The sequence below is a fragment of the Saccoglossus kowalevskii genome, chromosome 3, assembly GCF_978046115.1.
Source record: "Saccoglossus kowalevskii chromosome 3, keSacKowa6.1, whole genome shotgun sequence".
NCBI lineage: Eukaryota > Metazoa > Hemichordata > Enteropneusta > Harrimaniidae > Saccoglossus > Saccoglossus kowalevskii.
The window spans coordinates 25,361,488-25,385,976 of NC_140643.1; the positions used below are offsets into that span (position 1 = coordinate 25,361,488).

Consider the following 24,489-nt stretch of genomic DNA (forward strand, 5'->3'; position numbering starts at 1 on the left):
GATTTGTTGGAAACAATGTATATAATTTAGATGCATAGGTTGGAGTACAATTATGTAAATGAGCTATTTCAATAATCGTAAATTAACCAAAAATGACCTCTGACATCAAATCGCTGATTTTGAATTGTAACTTCAAACATTAAATAATTCAACTGATAGATATTTTCCAGGTCATTATAAACACCTTATTTTGGAGAAAAGGAAAACCAAAGAAAAATCAGAATAATTTAATTTTTATATTTTTTAAGAGATCAACATTACCTTGACTTTGAGGAATAAAATAGTTAAACATTAATAGCAGGTTTGATCAGGTGTGAAATACAATTTTTTGTCTCTTGATAATTAATTGCTGGTATAAAATGATTAATGTATTGGATGAAAACAGACAGCATCATCAATTCTCATACACAGATTCTTAACAATTGAATAATTTGATGGCGTCCTGGTTAAAACCTTTTTTTCTATAAATTTATCACCACCAGTTTCTTATTTTCATCACAAGTTCACAAAATATACAAATATTTTGAGTAAAAACTAAAGATTTACTCAAATTTTGTCTGTTGGCTCCAAAATTATGGTTCATTTCAAGAAATATTGAAGAGTATTGGGAAAAAGTATGAAAAAATTTGGGTGAGGAAGTCTGGTGGTGGAAAGGTTAATTTATGTAACACACAGCCAAAATAGTGTTTTTTTTGTATCAAATGAGAAAACCAATTGTGACAATACACATAGTATGTATTTATGAATATTACAGCTAATTTTTTTCTGCAATATAGGTTCTGTTTCCATATGTACATGAACATACAAACATTTTACTCTATGTGGGTTTATTTGGTATCAGAACAGCTTAGTATTACATGAATAAAAAAAAAACAACTGAAAACAAACAGTTTATAAATAACTTTAACAATTTTTTTTTTTAAAAATGAGAATAGTTCGCACACAAGCTAGCACACAAATTACTTGACATTACAGTGACACTACTATTGTAATACTCAGAACTGGAAAGGTGATTGTTGTTCTGTTGATAAACCAAATGATTATACCTCACACATACACTCCCCAAATCCAATATGACAGAAAGAGATCACTGTGGCTCATAGTCATATGCACTAGTACCAGTAACTTCAAATGTTCAACCATCAATTCCATGATATAGTACATTTCTGTATTTGGTTAGTGTGTCAGTACTTAGTGGAGCACCCAAATATGCACGCATCTTGCAGAGTTGCAATGTTACGTTGATCATTACCAAGACAGTTGATCAGAAATGCAGTTTTACTTTCAAACAGGCATTCTAGAAACACTGGGCATATAAAAATAGGGAACAACAATTGCAAAAATAGATGAATGCCACAAAAAGGCAGAGGAACTTTCAAAACGTACACTGCAGAATACTGCATTTAATTGCAACAGATTTAATTGTCACCGACTTAATATGTAATTTTCTATTTACAAATTGTTGATTTATTTTTTATTTAAAAAAATTCATATTGGCAAAACATAAACCTTATATGACCTTTGCCTTTTTCTCTCAACTTGAGTCACCTTTACAAAAAGGTAATCCTCTAATCTGGAGTCGTATCTGACATTATCCCATCGAACATATTGTCGAGTATCTGTCACATTAAGTTGCTTTGCTCAAATATATTGACAAGAAGTACACAGAAAACATACAAGTATTATTGATGGGAATTAACAATAGAAACATTTCTAAATTCTTAGAAAAGTTTGCATCTTGTGTACTATATAATACCTACATTTACAGCTTTGTACTAAAAGTCAATTTTTCGCCTCTCCGTGCAAGACGAGCATGGTATTAATAAATGGATGCTGAATGGATGGATTTTAAGAGCACTATCATTTTTTATCCTTCCAACTGCACTGACTGAAGTCTCGGCCATCTTTAATGATCTATAAACGACGAGTGTTGCCGATGATCCGTGCTCCATTATCTTCATCTACATGATTTTTTGCATTTTTTCATCCATATCTCTTTAATTTAATGAGGTGATATCATCTCTTATCTACCTGGGCAATGAGACAACTGTTGTCATGGCTACCAAATGGAGCATTTTTGACGTCATGGATGTCTTGTATGAGTAATGTACATTGTATAACCCTGGATTGGAGATACCTGCCATTATCAACGATCATATATGGATTTATTTATAAGTATTCTATAAGCATAACACTTATCGATGAAAAAATATGGATTTGCTTAATCTCTACACATCAATGTTTACCCAATTCCATTTTAACTGACTTTCTTTGCAACTACGAGTCCTTTTTTAAACACAGCCTTCAGCTTGAACAATCTTGGGATTCCATATGATCAGTGAATTCAGGTTTGAAATGTGCTCTCAAAGTTGCAGCTTCTAAATCCATTTCATTTTCCGTCCTCATCTTTTTGACATCGGTTATTTTGTCATGCTTCTCGAGCTATTGAGATAAGAGGGAAAAAAAAAAAGATAAACATAATTTTAATAGTTTGTCAGGTTGTGTAAAGTATTGATGGATCACGTCACTTTCAATACACCGGCTGTTTTACGATTCAAGATATTTCGTTTTAACTGTCGTGAAAGGTGGAAAACAAATATAATTTGAAATACTGAGTGAAATCTCTCATAATATATCTCTAACCACTGTTTGATGATATATTACCTAAGATTCTTCATAAATAAAATTGTTGTGTAATTACTGTAAAATCTGTTATAGAAGCCACGACTTCTATTGAAATGGTATAAAGGAATAGACAGGATGCGGCTTCTATTAGAGCATCTACACAATTTTTGAGTCTCAACTGTTCAAAAAGAATGGGTGCGGCATCTTTTAGGGATGCGGCTTCTAATACAGATTTTATGGTATGTCCAATTTTGTTTATTAGTAAATTGTACAGATCTGATTTTTCAGGTAAATGACTGAAAAGTTCAACCGAGTTCAAAATCAACGAATACGTCACGACTCATCTCTGTGGGCTGTAGAAATCAGTGAAGCATGACAAACGTCTGACAGCGGCATTCGGTGTGAAAGTTGAGTATTCACAGCAAAAGTGATAATTGTGGCATATATAAAGCATACATATGACAGTAATCACTTGGTTCTAACATAGCTACTATAAGAAATGTAAAATTCAACATTTTAATGTACATGTAATGATGTTGCTATAACAACTTGATGAATGACGACATTGCAAAGGTGCAACGGACTTTCCTTTACAGTTTCTAACAGTTTCTTTACTGTAATATACAATTGTTTAACTAGCATGTCAATTTAGCTATAATTGTATTTTTCAATATTTAAAGATGTAGCTAATTTAGCAAAAATTTTATAATGTAATTGTTGTCAATTTATTTAAATTAAAATTTTGAAAAAATAATTCATTTAAATTTTTTTTTGCCCTAATAGAAGTGCACTTAAATAAAAAAAAATGCATTTATTGACTTATTTTGAAAAAATTTTTCAAAAACATTAATTACCAGACCTGTGTGTGTAATGGTAAATTTTGTATTTGTATTCAAAATCAACAGAAATCATAGAAAAATAACATAAAATTATGTTAAATGTAGCACAAAACTGTGATGGGAAAAAATTATAGTATTCATAGAATTGAACGGAAAAAAAACAAAGCAAGTTTAAACTGTTTTATACAAATATTTGTATTCATAATCTCTTCAATAACTGCTCTCAGTATATTGTTTAAATTAACGGTTACAAATTCAGATTTAGTTACCAAAAAAAAAAAAAAAACTGATTGTTAATGGTTGAGTAAGACCTTATATTTACGATGGGTTCAGTCATAATATAAATATGCATCAATTGACATATACACAGTGACTTATATGTAGGTACCATTAATAACACTTGTGTCAAGAATTCAGGACAATTTACAAACCAAATACAAATATTTATTTAACAGCATCTCTTTTTAATGACATTTTATGCCAGTTATGAGGACATAGTAAAAAACCTGCTCTTAATTAAAGAGACAATTTATAAAACAGGTCAACATGTTCACACTAAAATATTCAGCCTGGTCTTGGTAACCTTCCTAGTAACTATGTTCACACTGAAAGAGTGAGCCTGGTCTTGCTAACCTTCCTAGTAACTATGTTCACACTGAAAGAGTGAGCCTGGTCTTGCTAACCTTCCTAGTAACTATGTTCACACTGAAAGAGTGAGCCTGGTCTTGGTAACCCCCTGGTCAACATGTTCACACAAAAGTGCAAGCCAGGTCTTGATAAACTCCTGGTCTCCATGTTCACAGTAAAAGAGTAAGCCTGGTCTTTGTAATCTTCCTGGTCAACATGTTCACACTAAAATAGAAAGCCTGGTCTTTGTAATCTTCTTGGTCAACATGTTCACACTCAAATATTCAGCCTGGTCTTCGTAACCTTCCTAGTAACTATGTTCACACTGAAAGAGTGAGCCTGGTCTTGGTAACCCCCTGGTCAACATGTTCACACAAAAGTGCAAGCCAGGTCTTGATAACCTCCTGGTCTCCATGTTCACACAAAAAGATTATATCTGGTCTTGGTAACCTCCTGGTCTCCATGTTCACACAAAAAGAGTATATCTGGTCTTGGTAACCACCTGGTTACACTAAAAGTGTAAGTAAGGTAGTTAAGAGTAATTGCATATGAAGTCAAAAGCTAGTGTCAGTTATGTTTGTACTGGATCTTGATGTCAAACGATTACACTATTAAATATCTCTGAACTCATAAAAAACATCAGGGGTGGTAATTTTGATATACGGCTTGAATAGACTGCAGTTTTTGACATAAACCAAGACAAATTGTATTTGTATTACCAAATCAGAGTTTATGTAGATCATCAAAAGTATTCCTATGCAAATGCAAAAACATAAAAGTATTGAAAAAGTTATTTGCTATAATCAGAATTTATTTCCCAGTGAGTGTATTTGAAAAGCTTAGTGTTAGGAAAAGTAGCAAGTACAGTATGGGGGTTATCATAAAACTTGAGAAATTATGTATCAAATATGATAAATTATGTATCAAATGAGAAATTATGTATCAAATATGATAAATTATGTATCAAATATGATAAATTATGTATCAAATGAGAAATTATGTATCAAATGAGAAATTATGTATCAAATATGAGAAATTATGTATCAAATGAGAAATTATGTATCAAATATGATAAATTATGTATCAAATATGATAAATTATGTATCAAATATGATAAATTATGTATCAAATGATAAATTATGTATCAAATATGATAAATTATGTATCAAATGAGAAATTATGTATCAAATATGATAAATTATGTATCAAATATGATAAATTATGTATCAAATATGAGAAATTATGTATCAAATATGAGAAATTATGTATCAAATATGAGAAACTATATTCAAGTTTTTGTATATGCACACATTAGACATTACTTCTCTCAGTAAAGTGGCATTGATGTTTGTCACATTAATATAAATCCTTGTCCACGTCTGTCATCATTATCATTTAGTCAGCAATGTACAAATGAATAAGGAACATAGATTTCAGTTTCTCATCACCCACAAGAAAAAAAAAACATAAAAAAAAAATTGATCGAATAAATTAGCCACTTAAAAACAAAATTTCAAAATTGGCCAATTTCCAAACTTTTCAAACAATGTCTTATTACACAGTGGATAATGCAAAGCTTTTATAATCACATGTAGCTTCCATAAAAGAGGTGTAATTGGAGAGTAAAATAGTTGGGATATCATAACACAGGGAATGCAAGGGCATGTTTGAATGGAATAAACATGGAAATATACATGGAATGGAATAAAAATGGAATATACATTGAGGATAAAATTCAACACCAATACAATGTATTTGTTCTATTAGAAGCACATCTCGAATAGAAACCCGTATAAACCCATTTGCTTTATACTGAATTATTAAAATATTACTTGTCTCAACAATTATAAGAACAACTCGTATGCGATATACTACATTGTAACACAGCAATTACAGAATTTCAAAATTCTTTTACTACTTGGACAATTCAAAACTACATAAAGATGAAAAAATCAGAATTTCAAAATTACTTTAATAGTGGACAATTTCTCTAATTTTGTTTAAATACAAGATGAAAAATCTTATCAAAATATTGATGATACATTTGCATGGACGAACTGAAAACTGAAGGTCGAGCAGTGACTATTTTTATTGAGATTTTTTGTGTGATGGGAACTGTAGAAAATGATGACACATAACGCACTATTATGCGAATTGGCACATGAAATCACCAGTGTGCGGCCGACAGAGAGAGACTAAGCATCTCAAGCTAGCGACAGAGCCAAGTATGTTGTCATCCTGTACCACATCTCTGAGGTTTGCTCAACAAAATTAGATTTCAATAAATGGCGTTTTCAGAGGACCTGGATGCAACCCACGGCCATCTTTACACTTGTAATTTTGGTATATAGCGTATAAGCTATGCGCTTTCACTGTCCAAAATTTCAGTGATGGCGATTACAAATCAACACCAATGACACAGGAAATGTTTTCTTAAACATAAAAATCCGAGAAAAAAAAATTGCCGAATGCTGTCAATCCATCACAGTGTACGTTCTCTGTTTGTCTCTAGGATTCACACACTGTCTGATCTGAAATTATCGGTACCTCCACTGAAATATTTAATTCTACAAATACGTTACCATAGCCTAAAACCCACTAAACCGAATTCAGCCACCTGAAAAAAAAATTATTAGTTCCTCGAAGCATTAGAATAGTTACTGGTATATGCAGCAAATAGACTTGGTCTGTTTGATCCATATACTGTAAAATACTTTATTTTCGCTTGGAATTAATTTTCGCTATTTTAGCTGCAGGAATGACTCTGTGAAAATAAAATCCAGCGAATATACCTTTTTTCCTATATTTTATATTCAACTCGCCAACAATCAGTGAAAACACCTAAAATTAATTAAAATTAATTCCAACTAAAATAAAGTATTCTACAGTATATGCATTCCTCTATAGATCAGACAGCCTTGCAGCACTTTTATACAAAGGTTACATGAAATAAACAACTCTACAAGCAGGAAGTAACCCCAGGATGATCTCAATTTATCTACTGATACATCCAGAGTAGACGTCCATATGGATTTTTTTTTTTAACTTACAAGTAACTTTGCTCATACAGTGATATGAATTAGAACATTAATCAATCACTTAGCTATGCGCATACAATATTAAATAATTTACTTATTTATATGTGTGTGAAAAGTAATCTGTAATCAAAGGTTGGTTAGTGAGAACTTGCGAGATACTCCCTTGTGTTTAAAGTCAGGTAATCAATAACAGTCGCTATCAAATGACTGGATTCTGATACAATCAATCAGTAATTACCATAATCAATCTACAAGTATGTCTGAACAATAAAGTCAATTATACATACTGTAGAATACTTTATTTTCGCTTGGAATTTATTTCCGCTATTTTCGCCGATGGAATGGTTCAGTGAAAATAAAATCCAGCGAATATACCTTTTTTCCTATATTTCACATTCAACTCGTCAAAAATCAGTGAAAATAAATTCAATACAAAACACCCAAAAAGCCTTTTCAGAGAAAATTAATTCCAGCTAAAATAAAGTATTTTACAGTAGTAGTACATTGGAGAGCTGTCGCAATATAGGTTTCAATTGAATGCGAAAAAAACATTCTGTGTATAATCATAATGTTTATTAGCTAATACATCCTCCAGAAAAGATAAAAATGGTAAATCTAGTATTTAGACTGACCTTAATGAATTGAACTATGAATGACACATGTCTGCTGCTGATAATAAAAATAAGATTATCACTATCATTACTGTTTCCAAAATTACTAATATGGTTTCTGCTTTAATGAGTGCTGTCTATGTGCCCAGTTAATAGGCAATTCATCACAACGTGCTTTTCACTTTCACCTTCCATTTGTGTACATTTATCTCGTATTCAAGAATTTACTGCAATCTGCAATTCACGTCTACCAGGTTTAATTTCTCGGGAAAATGACTGCAGTAATAATCTAGTTTAGTTCATACAAAGTTGAATATTTTTGATATCAACATACAACTTTCATCTTTAAACTTATTCTTAAACAATCTCTATGTTCAAACTTGTTAGAGAATCCAATTTGCTTTCTATTGTCATTGTGTATATCATTTTTCCAATTTTCTTCAAATAATTTATTTAATTTCTTGCGAATATCATTCAAGCTCAAAGTTGAAATATACATATGGAGAAAGCAGCAAAAAGAAATTTACATAAATTTGTTTGAGAATAGTAGCACTATTTGTACAAAAGGCACGCTGGCTGCAATCCTATCTCACCCACTAGGAATATAAATAGAATGAAGGAAACAGCCATGAACAAAACAGTTGCATATAGCCTTATATCATTATTTCCTTTGAAAAAAAAAAAATGTTTTATATTGAGCTGGAGGGAATGAGCCAGGGTTTCCATGGAAACGGTTTAAGCCTGTCTTCAAAACCACAATGCACTTTTGAGAGTATATGGGAAGAGAATCACACATATTGTAGTCAACACAGTGTGTGTACACAACATTACTGATTCACTTAGTGTAAACCTACTTTAGGGGCTGACATTTTATGAGCTGGATGTAAAGTTGTCAGTTTGAAATACGATTGGAAAATTGAAACCAAACGTGCAATGAGGAATTATTGCAGAATATGACTCCATGCAGCATATATCACTGGAATCTATCAATGACAATCATTGCAAATTCAATACATGTGTATATTGATGTACAAATTTTAGTAAACGTGAAATCCATGCTGCAATGGTCTTATTTTATGTGTGTGTATCACATGAAAAGATGTAATTAAACTAAAACTATTAATTGATGACGCCTTCTGCACCTCATTTCAACATTTCACAAAATAAACCCACATTATTTTTTCCAGACTATTTCAAAAATGTTCAGCAGGACCTTACCTTGTACATGTAATTCAATAAGACAGTATGTTCATTTGTTCAAAAATCATAAAAAATACATAAAAATTTGTGAAATGTTTTACATCTGTATTTTGGAGATAATAATTATGGTGTTTAAAGCAATCAAATGCGAGCATAACCACAGCTGCTTGCTAGAAACGACAATTCATAATAATTCCATTGTCTATCACAACAGGAAGTCCCATTTTACTGCACATATGATGCATTATGGGAATCTGTACTACCCATACTGGTGAGTTGTAAAGTCGTGCTATGGTTTTCAAATTGCAAACATTCACTCGCACATAAAACTATTCTAGCAATACCGTTTCATTGATCCCCATTGCAAATTTGGGTGCACATTTTGCACATATTTTTATGTTTTTAAAATTAATTTCTTTATTAATTTGGGACCAAATTGACATAATTTACAAGTTATCTACAAAATTAGTAAAAAAAAATTGAAAAAAGTTGATGTTTATTTTGCGAAAGGTGAAATGGTTGACTGCAATTTCTCATGCATTCACATTACATCTATTTGCTCTGATATTACTTACAGAAACACTATACTATATGCAATGTAAAACACTTTTCTGTGACAATCAGTGGCAATATAAGATTTACAGTCATAGTAATCTAAGAGAAAAAAAGATCTTGACTTCAACCGTGAATAACTGTTTGTAAAAATGACTTCTAAATAATTAAATTTTACATGGTAGTGCACTCCTCACAAATCAAATTTTACACAATTTATATTTAAAAAAAAAATTGTTTTAAGGTCAATGGCTGACGAGCAATAATTTTTTTTGCATGCAATTTACACAAAAATACATCAAACGTAAAATATCATATTGTGCATTTTCCAATACACATTTGGTCTACTCTGGGTTGTATATGAGAGCTATTATTAGTGTGTACCATATTTGATCTTTTAGAAATGTGGCTGCTTGATGAAATGAGTATGCGCTTTAATGTATTAAAGTGGCATGGTCAGCAAAACTTTGTTTAATAAAACCCTCTTTCAATTTTGAGTAACTAACCAAAAATCAAATTTAAAAATGATATTGATTGAAACTTGATGGATTGGCTGTTTATCGACCAAGTTATTATTTTCTTCATTACAATAAATCCTGTCATACATTGCAGTTTGAGTCCTACTCAGGTAGTGTGCTTGGCATAACCTAACCTAGGAAGTACAAAATGTTTGGTGTTCGCTCAGACGATGTAAAAACATGGAAGATAGTTGTCCTATAAATTTACATGCGAGTGACCTAATGACTATTCAGGAAACAACTCAAGAGTGTTGTGTGCATCTCGGACTAATCTTAGTGGTAAATGCTTCACATCAAATATTGATTTTGTAATATAGTCCATCTTTGATCACTGAACAAAGAGTCCCAAATACGATTCATTGACATGACACCCTAGGACGCTGAAAACATGTACCATTTGTAATTTTACAGTATCACCTATCTAAGGTAAACAGTGACTGAAAAAATTTGTTTGATTTACAGAGGTATTTGGTTTTAAAAGGTGTTTGGTTTACAGGTATTTGGTTTATAGGTATTTGGTTTACAGGTATTTGGTTTATAGGTGTTTAATTGGTTTACAGGTGTTTGGTTTACAGGTATTTGGTTTATAGGTGTTTGGTTTACATGTATTTGGTTTATATGTGTTTGGTTTACAGGTATTTGGTTTATAGGTGTTTGGTTTACAGGTGTTTGGTTTACATGTATTTGGTTTATAGGTGTTTGGTTTACAGGTATTTGGTTTATAGGTGTTTGGTTTACAGGTATTTGGTTTATAGGTATTTGGTTTACAGGTATTTGGTATACAGGTGTTTGGTATACAGGTATTTGGTTTATAGGTGTTTGGTTTATAGGTGTTTGATTTATAGGTGTTTAGTTTACAGTGTGGTTTGGTTCAAAGATGTGTTTGGTTTACAGAGGTGCTTGGTTTACAGAGGTGATTGGTTTACAGAGGTGCTTGGTTTACAGAGGTGCTTGGTTTACAGTGGTTTTTGGTTTAAAGAGGTGTTTGGTTGGTTTAAAGAGGTGTTTGGTTGGTTTAAAGAGGTGTTTGGTTTACAGAGGTGTTTTGTCTACAGTGGTGTTTGACTTAAGGAGGTATTTGGTTTAATAGACAGAAATTCACTAACTTTTCATTGAATAATTTAATGCAAACAGGAATAAATCAAACTAAGGTTGTTTTTTAAAAAACCATTACCAAAATAAAGTGCCATAAATTCCAAGCAAACAATATAGTTTATTTTACCATGTTTAAATCAGTTTCAAGTATTACGAGACAACCAGATGGAATGAGCGATGACAAACGCACACACAATAAATTATCGGAAGACAACAAATTAATATATGAGGTGCATTAGATACCCCATTATATGTAAAATTCAGATTTATATCATATGTGCATGCCAAAGTGCTTCGCTAATGTTTCTATGTTTTGAAGTTCAAATCCAATAGTTAAACAGTAATTATTTTCTAAGCCAGAAACATCTCTCATGTTAGTGCCACTTCATTAGCCCTCTACGACAACCTCAATTGATACGTTACACTGATGTCGACACAACAGTTCACACAGCGGTCATTACAAATCTAAGCATGGCAATTACATTCTCAGTTTATCAAAATTTGTTATTTTTCTCCCCCCAATTTTCTAAGCAAGTGACTTTAATGAAAGCTCATTGTGGGTTAGATATGTGTTTTTAGGAAAGACAGATTCAAATCAGTTTTCAACCTCAACCCCCAACTCCAACTCCAAGATTACGAATAGTCCAATCCTAACTTTTAACAAAATTTACCTTGGTTTAAAAATATACTATAGAAAAATCCTATTGATTAATTAAATTGATATGCAATGAATCTAAAAAGCAAATACAAGGTGGAGCGCCATCTATAGTTCCAATATAGAAATGTGTTCAATGCTTGCTAAAGGTTGGCTGCCCTCTATGGACAATTAGAGATAATCTATGGTGACATATCATATTTCATAAGATTGTAGTATTTATCGTTCAGCCTAAAAATGACATTATGTCACAGCCCGCCCCACCATCTTTCAATTTATGACCGAGTTACTGTATTTGTATGATGATGGCAATCCACATGGCCACCTGGATGATGGAGGTAATCCACCATGGCTACCTGGATGATGTTAGCAATCCACCTTGGCTACCTGGATGAAGATGGCAATCCACCATGGCTACCTGGATGATGGTGGAAATCGACCTTGGCTACCTGGATGATGGTGGAAATCTACCTTGGCTACCTGGATGATGATGGCAATCCACCTTAGCTACCTGGATGATGGTGGCAATCCACCATGGCTACCTGGATGATGGTGGCAATCCACCATGGCTACCTGGATGATAGTGGCTATCCACCATGGCTACCTGGATGATAGTGGCAATCCACGTTGGCTACCTGGATGATGGTGGCAATCCACCATGGCTACCTGAATGATAGTGGCAATCCACCATGGCTACATGGATGATGGTGGCAATCCACCATGGCTACCTGGATGATGGTGGCAATCGACCTTGGCCACCTGGATGATGATGGCAATCCACCTTGACTACCTGGATGATAGTGGCAATCCACCTTGGCTACCTGGATGATGGCAGAAACCCACCATGGCTACTTGGATGATGGTGGCAATCCACCTTGGCTACCTGGATGATGGCAATTTACCTTGGCTACCTGGATGATGATGGCAATCCACCTTGGCCACCTGGATGATGATGGCAATCCACCTTGGCCACCTGGATGATGATGGCAATCCACCTTGGCCACCTGGATGATGATGGCAATCCACGATGGCTACCTCGATGATGGTGGCAATCCACCATGGCTACCTGGATGATGGTGGCAATCCACCATGGCAACCTTGATGATGGTGGCAATCCATCTTGGCTACCTGGATGATGGTGGCAATCCACCTTGGCTAAGGTCTTTAAAAACAATTAAAATACTTAACTGGGTTCATACTCAGCAATGTTGTTGACTATATGACAACCCTTGCTCTCAGTCTTGTCATCGAGCTCAAATTGGTGGGGTTTCACTTCAATAAAAGGCTCACATTTGCAAGCTATATACAAACCTTTTCGTAAACATCATCGTTATTCTGGAAATCTCCTTCTCTTCGCGGTAATATGTGAACATGAACATGCTGAAATGAAATAATATGACATAAACTAAAATTTTGGTTTAAATTTGAATCTTAAGATTCTTAATATTCAAACCAGTAATTTGAATAGTATACTAGTAGGCTCTTTTTTTTGTCAATTTGTTGCTTTTTGTCGAGTTGTCAGTAATTTGATCTCAAATACCATGCTATAACAGGTTAGTCCATAAAAAAGGGATTTTACTTCTAGCTCTAGGAAAAAATTAAAAATGGTGTCAAGAAAACAGTACAAACTCAACTTTGAAGTAATCCTGAACAACCAAATTTATATTATGTTGCAAGTGTAAGGGAAATCTTGTTACACTGTTCAGAAGAGTCTCAACAACTATCCCAGAGTACATTTTTTTAAAGAGTTACCGGCCTTTGTTTTCACAGTGATGGTTGCCAGGCAGTGAAAATACCCTGATGTCTGCCCAAGGATACCTGGTAACCACAGAAATTCTCATTTTCCAAATCAATTCAATAAAGCAAAGGTAAAAGTGTCACTCAATTACTATAATATATATACAACATTTTCCTGAGCTTCTCAAAATATAATACACAGATTCTTTAGTGGCATGCAAGCTTATGGCTGGGGTGACAAGTCAAATCTAATATCTCCAAAAAGAAGAAAATAAAAAAATTCTGTTGAAAAAAATAAGTTGAAATGTGAAATAAGTTTTTTTTACCTTTACTGTTTGTCCAGCTTCTGGCCCATCCTGGAAATACATAATGGTAAACATTGCTAGCTTATTAAGTGAGACAGAGCCCTCTAGTGTTCAGTATCTCAACATATGAATTTCACATTCCCCATCTGTATAAAGCACTGATGTTCAAGACAATTTTTGATTATAAAAAGTAAATAGGAATATGAAAAACATTATAAAAAGTAAATAGGAATATGAAAAACATTATAAAAAGTAAATAGGAATATGAAAAACATTATAAAAAGTAAATAGGAATATGAAAAACATTATAAAAAGTAAATAGGAATATGAAAAACATTATAAAAAGAAGACTATTTTGTACTGGAACACAAACACTAAAACTAATCATTTAGATGACATGTTTGAACCCACAATTTTGGTGCTGCACTTTAATTTTGACTAAGGCTACACCGATTTAATTTTATGGATGACATCCGCGCGCGCATTAGTTTTCGCCTGTTCTCACACAAAAAAAAAAAATAAATCTCCGACGACGAGTCTCCACAGATCGGTTTTCTGTCCGGAACTTGTCGACTCATATTGTCGCAAAGTGCCGACTTGTCTTAAAACTCGTTTTGGACTACCTCAAAACCAAACTCCGCACAGTTACATGTAGATGCGCGTTACGTAAAGCGCAAAGACCTATGGGAAAGAGATTGCCTCAAAACATGCAAATTTTGCCATAAATGATCCAACATGGCGACCACACCACCAAAATACGTGAGCATAAAAGTTCAGAGGTGAAACGAAGGGATTGTTGTAGACTGGTACGCAATTGACGTTGGCCAGGGAGACGTTTACACAGCTATACGAGAGGTCAGTAGCGGCAAGCGAGTTTCGCCCAGACAACTTTGAGAACATATTGTCCAGAGTGGCTGTCCCGCGTTTCTTCTGCAATGATGAGAGAAATGGGAGAGGAGTGGAGGTGTATGGTGGCCTAAAAGTCGGTCAGGCGACAAATCAGTTCGGTTGCTTTGTCCGCATTGAAGTCGACAAAACTGCAACTAAAGCAGCAGAAGCTCCTTGGCCGAAGTTCCCTTACGGGGTGACGTTGGTGGTTTTTTTTCAATATCGAGGCTCTTATAATTTGTTACATAGTTGAAGTAGTTCTAAAGCATTTGTGTCTACACTTAGTCTATCTGAAGTGTCACTTTAAAAGCTGTAGTTTTTTTTTTTTCAATACAACACAGTAAGTTTTTCTTTATTATTGAGTTGATGTGTATGCCTTTGGCAAAGCTAACATCTGCCTTATCCTCTTGCCTTTTCAAAATCAAAGGTGATGATACCTGTGACAGTAATACAGTACGAAATGTGTACATCAACATGTGCCTCCTACAAATAAAGACTTGTTTTTTTTTTGATACACTGTGGTTAAATTCGTAATAATACCGGTAGCTCCGTAAACCTGTGGTTTTTAGCAGCATTTTTTTTTTTTGGCAGATTTTTTTTTTTTCGCCCTCTAGCATTAGTTTTGGGGTCTTCAGAGGATGTCATCCATAAAATTAAATCAGTGTGGCCTAAATAAACATGGTTTTATGTTGTTCATGGGCGTAATCAAAATTTTAATAAACAATATGAAAGATTATAAATGTTTATTTTTGGAAAGTGTGAGATCATCTTTAATAAAAATAATCCTGAGACAAATTATTTGGACCTATTCTTCTATTCAACTGTACCTTTTCATTTTCATAATTCAATAAAAGTAAACAAAACTAAATTGCCAAAATATCTGATGTGTGTACTAAAATAATAATGCAGTTTTTCAACCAGCTTCGCTTACCTTCCCTTGCATTATTGTATAGAAAAGTAATTCCTCTTTTATTCACTAAAGTTAGCTGCTTTTCAGTGACATCATAGCCAGAGATCTACAAAAAATTTGCCTTCCATTTTACGCCCTAGTTATTTTTATTGGCTCAACTGTATGATACATATAAGTGACATTTGTACAATTCTTACAATGAACGTTAAATATTTGTTTCTCACTTAAGTGCTGGTCCTGGATTCCCTCAATAACATCCATTTTAAAAATCTTCTTAACAAACACGAGCTAACTTCATACATGTAGCAGGGCTGACTTCTCATTTTAGTGAAACACTGCCCTCTTGAGGCAAATACTTTTGTTTTTAAAAAAATTGTTTCAATTTATTTTTGATGTGCCTATACACAAAGTAAAGTGCATGACCTACTATTAAGACAGTAATTATTGGCTCTATTACCAGGGTATGTATAATTTCAGATTCAATAACATGAAAAAATTTTAAAAAACAAGAAAATAAGGGCACATCATCACACTGTTGTTGGGATTGAGAATCATTTTTTTTTAGCTTAGACACACCTCTTTAATTTACATATATGAGTGTATGTGCTACTGATAGAGCAAATATATATGTTTAAAAACAATGACAACCACAGCTGGAAATGAAGGTGAAACTCTGACTCTTACCTGTATGGCTATGGTGAGGGAAGACGCCTTAAACACCTCTTCAACAACTTTTGATATATGTTGTGTACAGCAGAATAAATCAGATACTTCTCCTGGTGTCAGATCTTTGAAACGTTCAACAACCCTTAGAGGAGAAACAAGAACGTCTAGAAAAACTGTAGTTAAGAAAAAATTACAGTTTATTTCTACTATTAATTAAATGTTTAATTACTAACCTAACAGTCGAAAGGGTTCTGCTGTTCTACATATGTACTGTAAAATACTTTATTTTAGCTGGAATTAATTTTCGCTGAAAAGGCTTTTTGGACGTTTTGTATGGAATTTATTTTCACTGATTTTTAATGAGTTGAATGTGAGATATAGGAAAAAAGGTATATTCGCTAGATTTTATTTTCACGGAATCATCCCTTCAGAGAAAATAAATTCTGAGAGGAAATAAAGCATTTTACAGTATAAGAATATTGTGATAATTATGTCAAGTCATGCACAAACACAAAAAACAAAATACTAATCACTCACAAGAAAGAAGTTTTTGTTCACATCCAATTGATAGAGCAGGATTCCAGCAACCACATTAGGAAGAGCCTGTATGTAAGTCTTTTTACTACCCTTTTAAGACCAATAAAAAAACAATTCAAAACCTACAAAACTGGAAAAATTAAAAAAATAGCCACCATTCAGCCATTTTAATTCTAACCATGAAACATTGAGGACAAGTAATTCATAATGAGAGATGTATTAAAGCTTTTATTTTTCGTGCCAAACAATTGGTTGATGATATTCTGACATATAAATTGGGCAGACCGAGGACAGTTGGGGTCCATCATTTCAATTTAGTATCTTGTGTGTTTTTGCTATGATATTGTGAGACAAGTGATACAGGCTTCAACCATCATTCTGTGAGACTTGTACATGTATGAGCTGCTCTGTGATCGCCTGCTTCCAGCAGTGCCCTCCAGAGTAACAACATTCCTCTGCAAGCAAGACTACTGTATTTCTTCGTTGCTGTGTTGCAGAAGCCCTTGACTATCGTCTATTTCTACATCCTGGGGTTGAGAGTTATCACCAATGTAATTATTTTGAGAGGTATTAAAGCCAGGAGCTTTAACTCAATATTTTGGTGTATGTGTATTTCATTTCCAGTACTATTGTCTTCTCTACCCCATTCCAGCAGTGGAACCCCCTGTCCAGTGTGAGTTCTGTGGTGGCCCTCTCAATTGCGACAAGCAGGCCTTACACTGTGACACATATACATGTATCAAAGCAATTGGAGTAGCATTTTCAAGAAGAAGTCAATGATAACAGTTTTGACTAAAAAGACAAATATTTGCCACAAATAGAGAATTGAAGACATCGTCACGAAATTATCAAATCTGATAGATCTACCCAAGCTACCTACATACCGAGTATCAAAACAACTGAGCAGGTAGTTTTCAAGAAGAAGATGAAAATAGAATTGTTGACAGAGAACGGACAAACGACTGACAAACACCTATATGAACAACTCTGCTCTGTCATCTTCGATAACAGTGGAGCTAATAAAGGATACGTCCAGTTAAAACTGGCTTGATATTAACAAACGCATACGTCAATGGAGTTTTGTAGAAGACAAAAGATGCTTTGATAACATATTGTCCAAACTGGTATGTTCTCAGTGCCATTTTATCATTTCAGTATACTGTACACCATAATCTGTTTAAGAAAAAAACTAATTTTGTGTTAAAAGTTGTTCAAAATCTATCTTGTATAGAGAATAATGTAACAAACTGGCAGCCATTGAACGCTTACTGCTTGCAGCTTCATTTCCACATGCGATCACTTAGGGGGCATTGATCATTGAAACTGATTTGCAGCTTCATTTCCACATGCGATCACTTAGGGGGCATTGATCATTGAAACTGATTTGCAGCTTCATTTCCACATGCGATCACTTAGGGGGCATCGATCATTGAAACTGATTTGCAGCTTCATTTCCACATGCGATCACTTAGGGGGCATCGATCATTGAAACTGATTTGCAGCTTCATTTCCACATGCGATCACTTAGGGGGCATCGATCATTGAAACTGATTTGCAGCTTCATTTCCACATGCGATCACTTAGGGGGTATCAATCATTGAAACTGATTTGCAGCTTCATTTCCACATGCGATCACTTAGGAGGCATTGATCATTGAAACTGATTTGCAGCTTCATTTCCACATGCGATCACTTAGGGGGCATCGATCATTGAAACTGATTTGCAGCTTCATTTCCACATGCGATCACTTAGGAGGCATTGATCATTGAAACTGATTTGCAGCTTCATTTCCACATGCGATCACTTAGGGGGTATCAATCATTGAAACTGATTTGCAGCTTCATTTCCACATGCGATCACTTAGGAGGCATTGATCATTGAAACTGATTTGCAGCTTCATTTCCACATGCGATCACTTAGGAGGCATTGATCATTGAAACTGATTTGCAGCTTCATTTCCACATGCGATCACTTAGGGGGTATCGATCATTGAAACTGATTTGCAGCTTCATTTCCACATGCGATCACTTAGGGGGCATCGATCATTGAAACTGATTTGCAGCTTCATTTCCACATGCGATCACTTAGGAGGCATTGATCATTGAAACTGATTTGCAGCTTCATTTCCACATGCGATCACTTAGGAGGCATTGATCATTGAAACTGATTTGCAGCTTCATTTCCACATGCGATCACTTAGGGGGTATCAATCATTGAAACTGATTTGCAGCTTCATTTCCACATGCGATCACTTAGGGGGCATTGATCATTGAAACTGATTTGCAGCTTCATTTCCACATGCGATCACTTAGGGGGTATCAATCATTGAAACTGATTTGCAGCTTCATTTCCACATGCGATCACTTAGGGGGTATCAATCATTGAAACTGATTTGCAGCTTCATTTCCACATGCGATCACTTAGGGGGCATTGATCATTGAAACTGATTTGCAGCTTCATTTCCACATGCGATCACTTAGGGGGTATCAATCATTGAAACTGATTTGCAGCTTCATTTCCACATGCGATCACTTAGGGGGTATCAATCATTGAAACTGATTTGCAGCTTCATTTCCACATGCGATCACTTAGGGGGCATTGATCATTGAAACTGATTTGCAGCTTCATTTCCACATGCGATCACTTAGGGGGTATCAATCATTGAAACTGATTTGCAGCTTCATTTCCACATGCGATCACTTAGGGGGTATCAATCATTGAAACTGATTTGCAGCTTCATTTCCACATGCGATCACTTAGGGGGTATCAATCATTGAAACTGATGCACAGGAAATGCAATTCATGCATAAATGTTCCCACTCCGCCCACCCATAAATATACGTAGTGCAATAATTTAAAAAATAAAAACCCGTTTCGGTTCCACTCAATGGTATTTTTACATGCGTTCACGTGCAATGTTTAAGGTTCATTCTTGTCTGTTTCCAGTCAAAGTATTGCACCATTTCTTTTTGCCATTTTGACAAACACACAATAAAATTAACTTACACTCCCCCAAAAGCTTTTAGATTATGTATAAATTTGTATAGACGCATGCTTACCAAAGTAACGTCTTAATCTTTAACGTCTTTGAATTTTCAACACATTTGATGATTTCACAATACCATTTCTGGTTTTGTCAGTTTGAATTATAACATTTAATTATAAAAATGTATATTTATAAAATGTTTATAACAATTTCAGCCTCCTTCCTATCACTGTGACATTTTCATAAGTTCTAATTCAACATCATTTAATCAGCAAGCACTTTATTTTGAATTAATGAACGATTGCAGTTACTGTGTTGCATAAAGGTATGTGTGTGTATTATCGGCATAGACAATGTTGAGCTCTTTAACCAATCACAATACTTGAATTTGAATGAAAGCTGATGATCGCTATGTACAAATTTGTATAAAAAATGTTTATAAACTATAATACAGCATTCTGCCTTTCACTGAAGTGGAGTGTTGAACAAACTGTTAATAATAGGGGTCTAAGGCGTAATGCTTGGAGGCATATTATTATGGTTTAAATCCACTTCTTATTCTGCCTTGTTTTCGTGAGCTTGTCTGAGAGATCTGCTGAACGTGATCTTCTCAAACTTTTCATGCTGGTAGAGACTAACGTTAACTGGTACAGGCGACTTCCAAAATGGTCCTGTAGTTCAGTGGCCATATTGATTTAAAACAAAACCAAAAGTGTTGATATGAATTTTTTTTTCGTAATATCCGTTATGTATGGACTACAAATATCACAAATTAAAAGTATATCACATCACAAGACTTTTTTTCTTTATTACCAGTATATCGGTATTCTAAAAAATTGCATTAAATGCCTTTTCAGAACCACTAGTCCTTTTAGTCTGAAATTTTGTATGTATCAAGTATGTAATGAGTAATTTTTTCGACAACTGGTCAGTTGTTCAGTGACCATGCTGGATTTAAGAAAATCCAGAAGTGCTCTACTTGTCTGATTTCCAAGGTCTTAGAGCAAGATGATTGTTTTCGTTATAGCATCACCGAATAGGGGCTGTGGGCGGTCCTTATGTATGGGTCAGTCGGTGGATAAGAGTTCTTATTGTAATATATTGAAGTCATGGAGACAGCCAATCAGTGATGACACTTCCTACATATTTACATAGCGATTCACAAGACCATTCTTTAGTGCACTGGGAAGAACATTCTGAATGGCTGCACCAATATTGCAAATAAAAAATACAACATTTCACATGACTCTTGCTCTATATTTAATTTTATCATAAACAAGCCATGCATGGCACAGTTCCCCGTTAGTTATCAAATTTAAGATATATAGTTTTCTTTATAGTAATATAGCTGGAATATAACAATGTCAGGAATATGATTTTTTTAACATTAATATGATTGACATTTGTATCTGATCGTCAAACAAGTACTTGCTCTGGAACAGCATTCAAAATCAGCCATTTTGAATACATGTATATATATAACATGATGTATAACGAATATATAAAATTTAAATATAATAAGTCAAAGCATTTAAGAGATATGGCTCTAGAAGCCCAATCATTAAAACAAAATAGCCACCAGATAGTCATTTTGAATCCAATCTGAAAAATAAATGATGTGCATCAGGAACCTGTAATGTCTAATATATGTACCAAATTTGAACGAAATCCATCCATAAATGCCAGAAATGCTTGATATTTGATGATTGTTTAGCACAAAAAAGGCCACCATTTGGCCATTTTGAATAGGATCGTCAAACCAATATATCTGTCTATTTATGACATGATGTATAATGAATATTTAAAATTTGAACATAATCAGTGAAAGCAAGTGAGAGATATGGCACGAGAACCACACTCATTAATACAAAATGGCCGCCAGTCGGCCATTTTGAATCTTATCTGAAAAACAAAATTATTTGCATCAAGGTCCCATAATGTCTAATGTATATACCAAGTTTGAACAAAATCCATCTGTAAACAGCCGAGAAATGCTTGATTATGATGATTTTTAGCACAAAAATGGCCGCCATTCGGCTATCTTGAATCAGATCGTGAAACAAATTAACGCGCATATGTATAATATCACCTATGATGTATGTGTGAAGTTTGATTGTGATTGGTCCAGGCATTTCTAAGATACAGGTCCGGACGCACACACAGACACACGCACGCACGCATGCACACACACACACACGCACACACGGAGGTCAAAACATAAGTCCCCGTTTTCAGACTACGTCCGGGGACTAACAAGCGACCTTGCGGTCGAAACAGCTCCACTGTAATTGTTAACTGTGACTTGGAAACGTAGGATGGAGTGATGGTGATAAAGTTTAACACCATAAAAGAAACTGGTCATTGTATTATTACCAGTTTGAAGAAATGAAGATTGTGGTGTATGATATGGCCGTCAGGACAAGATTTTTAAAACTCAAAATAAAAAAAAGAGAATAATTGTAATCAATCTATAATCTGATAGGCTGTGATCAGTAATGGGCAGGCAGTTTGGAACACAACACAATGTGTACTGAAAAAGACTACCTTCCTTCTTCTGAAATTCAAAATATTTGAAAAAAATTGGCCCATGGTAGTCCAGTCTCCAACAATACACTAAAAAATAAAAAATAAAATAATCACACAAAAAATCAACTTTCACAAAAATACAAATTTTAAAGAGAATCCATCGATGTGTGTACATTATGAATCTGTTTTGAAAAAATTATTTTTGACCATAAATATTCCCTAAAAATAGAGATTTGGATGTGATGGCATGAAATGAACAAATCTGAGAGAGGACCACCCCAGGTAGCTGTGCTGTAAATAGCAAGGTGATCTAGCTTAGGGTTTGGGAGAAGTCGCATGAAAAAAAGTCGTCAGATGACTGACTACGCAAGACGAACAGGTCCAGTCAACCAATAAGCTCCGCTCGGTCATCTTCAATGACAGAAGAGCTAAAAACAGCATTAAATGCTCAAAACCGCTAATTCTATTATTTGGCATGTAGCGTGTATATAAAGTGTACATTGCAGTTGGAAATTTTCATGGTGATTTGTTTGGCGGCAATGCAGGAGTTATAAAACAGGGAGGTGCTCTATTTATCATATTTAGCTATCACAAAACCTAGCTACTACGTGTATTGAATTTTTCTTGGTCTAATTAATATATATTTCATGAAATATTTGTGTGTTGAAAATGTTTGTGGAAAGGTGTGTGACGTGCATGTGTTTTTTGGGTATACACTGCAAATACTTAGTTGAGTCAAAGTACCAGGTATATTTACAAGTCAGAATTTGATACATCTACAAAACCTGTCAATAAACAAGCTGCTCTCTGATTGGTCTGACTGTTAGGAGTTTTATACATTAACCTGTCCAGCAAGCCAGCCATCCTTGCCGACATCTTCACCGCCATTATGCCCACCATCTCCTGGAGCATGACGATAGTGAATACATTTTTTGTAGCTTGTTTTTACATTTTTTATTTTTCAGTCGCTACGTAGATAACTTAGGTAGTATAACTTTTTCATGTATTTGAAAGTTGCTGCCAGTTGTTAGCACAATTTAATATTTTCAGAGTGATCACAGACTATTGATTTTCGCATGAAAATTTCATTGCTACAACCACCGTCCCTGAACAAGATCGTCCCTGTCTCATTGAAAGTTAAAGAGTGACAGTTGTTGTGCCGCACTATGTTCGATATGCGACGTAGACAACGCATGTAAAACACATTGTTTGTTTAGGTATTCAAACCCATGTTGTATGATGACCATCGCCCTTTAAAGTGATTTATTAGGTTGTTGTGTAAGTTGACCCCTTTACATTAATATACAGTAGAATGTGTTTTTGTTAATAAATGCATTTACTATACATTTTCTTACGCGCCATTTTATTTTACACAAACATTAGAACGGTAATTGTTTGCGCTACAGTATGACAGTGGCATCAGCAACATTTGTATCAGTTTAAATGTAACAATATTGTCTTTTGTAGAGCTAGTTGGTTGCACATGTACTAAAATAAAATGTATAATTTTTCAAGACGGCGGTAACAAAGAATTATCATATCAAATTAGTCAAAAAAATTATAACTGTAAACAAATTTAAACTTTAAGTGTGAATAAATGAAAACAAAATTTTTACACATGCACCATGTAAATAGATGGTGTGGGTGTAAAAAAAAAAGATGTTTTTCCATTTATTCACATTGATGTCTATTGATCCCAAGTGCATGTGGTTAACAAAATCTATCATTTCCGGCAGTGAAGAAAACACCGATAATTATACAACGCCGTGTTGTTTATCAGATTTGAGTGTAGCCAAACTGCCGACGAACTGTTTTTTCGTACCTTCATAATATGCTGTATGTGTTTGACGAACGCCCACGAAATTGAGAGAGTTTCGATCACGAGTCGGTGTCAAGGAAGTTGTATATCAGACTGTCTCGGTCTGCCTGTCAGTCATCAGCTGTTTCGTGTCCTTTGACCCGAAACTAGGTTGTCAAAGTGTGTGAATATTTGCAATATGGTCATCTTCAAAAATGGAATGGAATTCGTTTTCAAAACGTGTTAATTATTAAAAATTGGGAATTCCGATATTTCAACATATGTCTTTAATTGTATATAGCTACCAGTATTTGAATTTCACACCTTATAGTCGCTAAAATTCCGAGTCGAAAAATCTATTGATATATTTTCTGAG

At 34.2% G+C, this 24,489-nt stretch overlaps 1 protein-coding gene across 1 annotated transcript; it reads right to left on the bottom strand.

The window, feature by feature from the left end:
- Nucleotides 1–810: 810 nt before the first annotated feature.
- LOC102800525 (bis(5'-adenosyl)-triphosphatase-like) lies at nt 811–24,264 on the bottom strand. The gene is made up of 6 exons (XM_006822228.3): nt 24,138–24,264; nt 17,834–17,976; nt 16,285–16,430; nt 13,824–13,853; nt 13,072–13,140; nt 811–2,442 (listed from the first exon to the last, which is right to left on the bottom strand). The coding sequence occupies exons 2-6, from the start codon at nt 17,943–17,945 to the stop codon at nt 2,305–2,307; spliced, it is 495 nt and encodes a 164-aa protein (XP_006822291.1). The 5' UTR covers nt 17,946–17,976; nt 24,138–24,264; the 3' UTR covers nt 811–2,304.
- Nucleotides 24,265–24,489: the final 225 nt, after the last annotated feature.

Excerpts from the sequence above, each read along its gene's own strand:
- LOC102800525 (XM_006822228.3), bottom strand. The coding sequence starts at position 17,945 with ATGGCACTGAGAACATACCAGTTTGGACAATATGTTATCAAAGCATCT. Across the intron at positions 16,431-17,833 it reads CAAGCCAGTTTTAACTGGAC|ACGTTCTTGTTTCTCCTCTA; the intron begins GTATCCTTTATT and ends CAGTTTTTCTAG. Across the intron at positions 13,141-13,823 it reads AAGCTGGACAAACAGTAAAG|CATGTTCATGTTCACATATT; the intron begins GTAAAAAAAACT and ends ATTTCATTTCAG.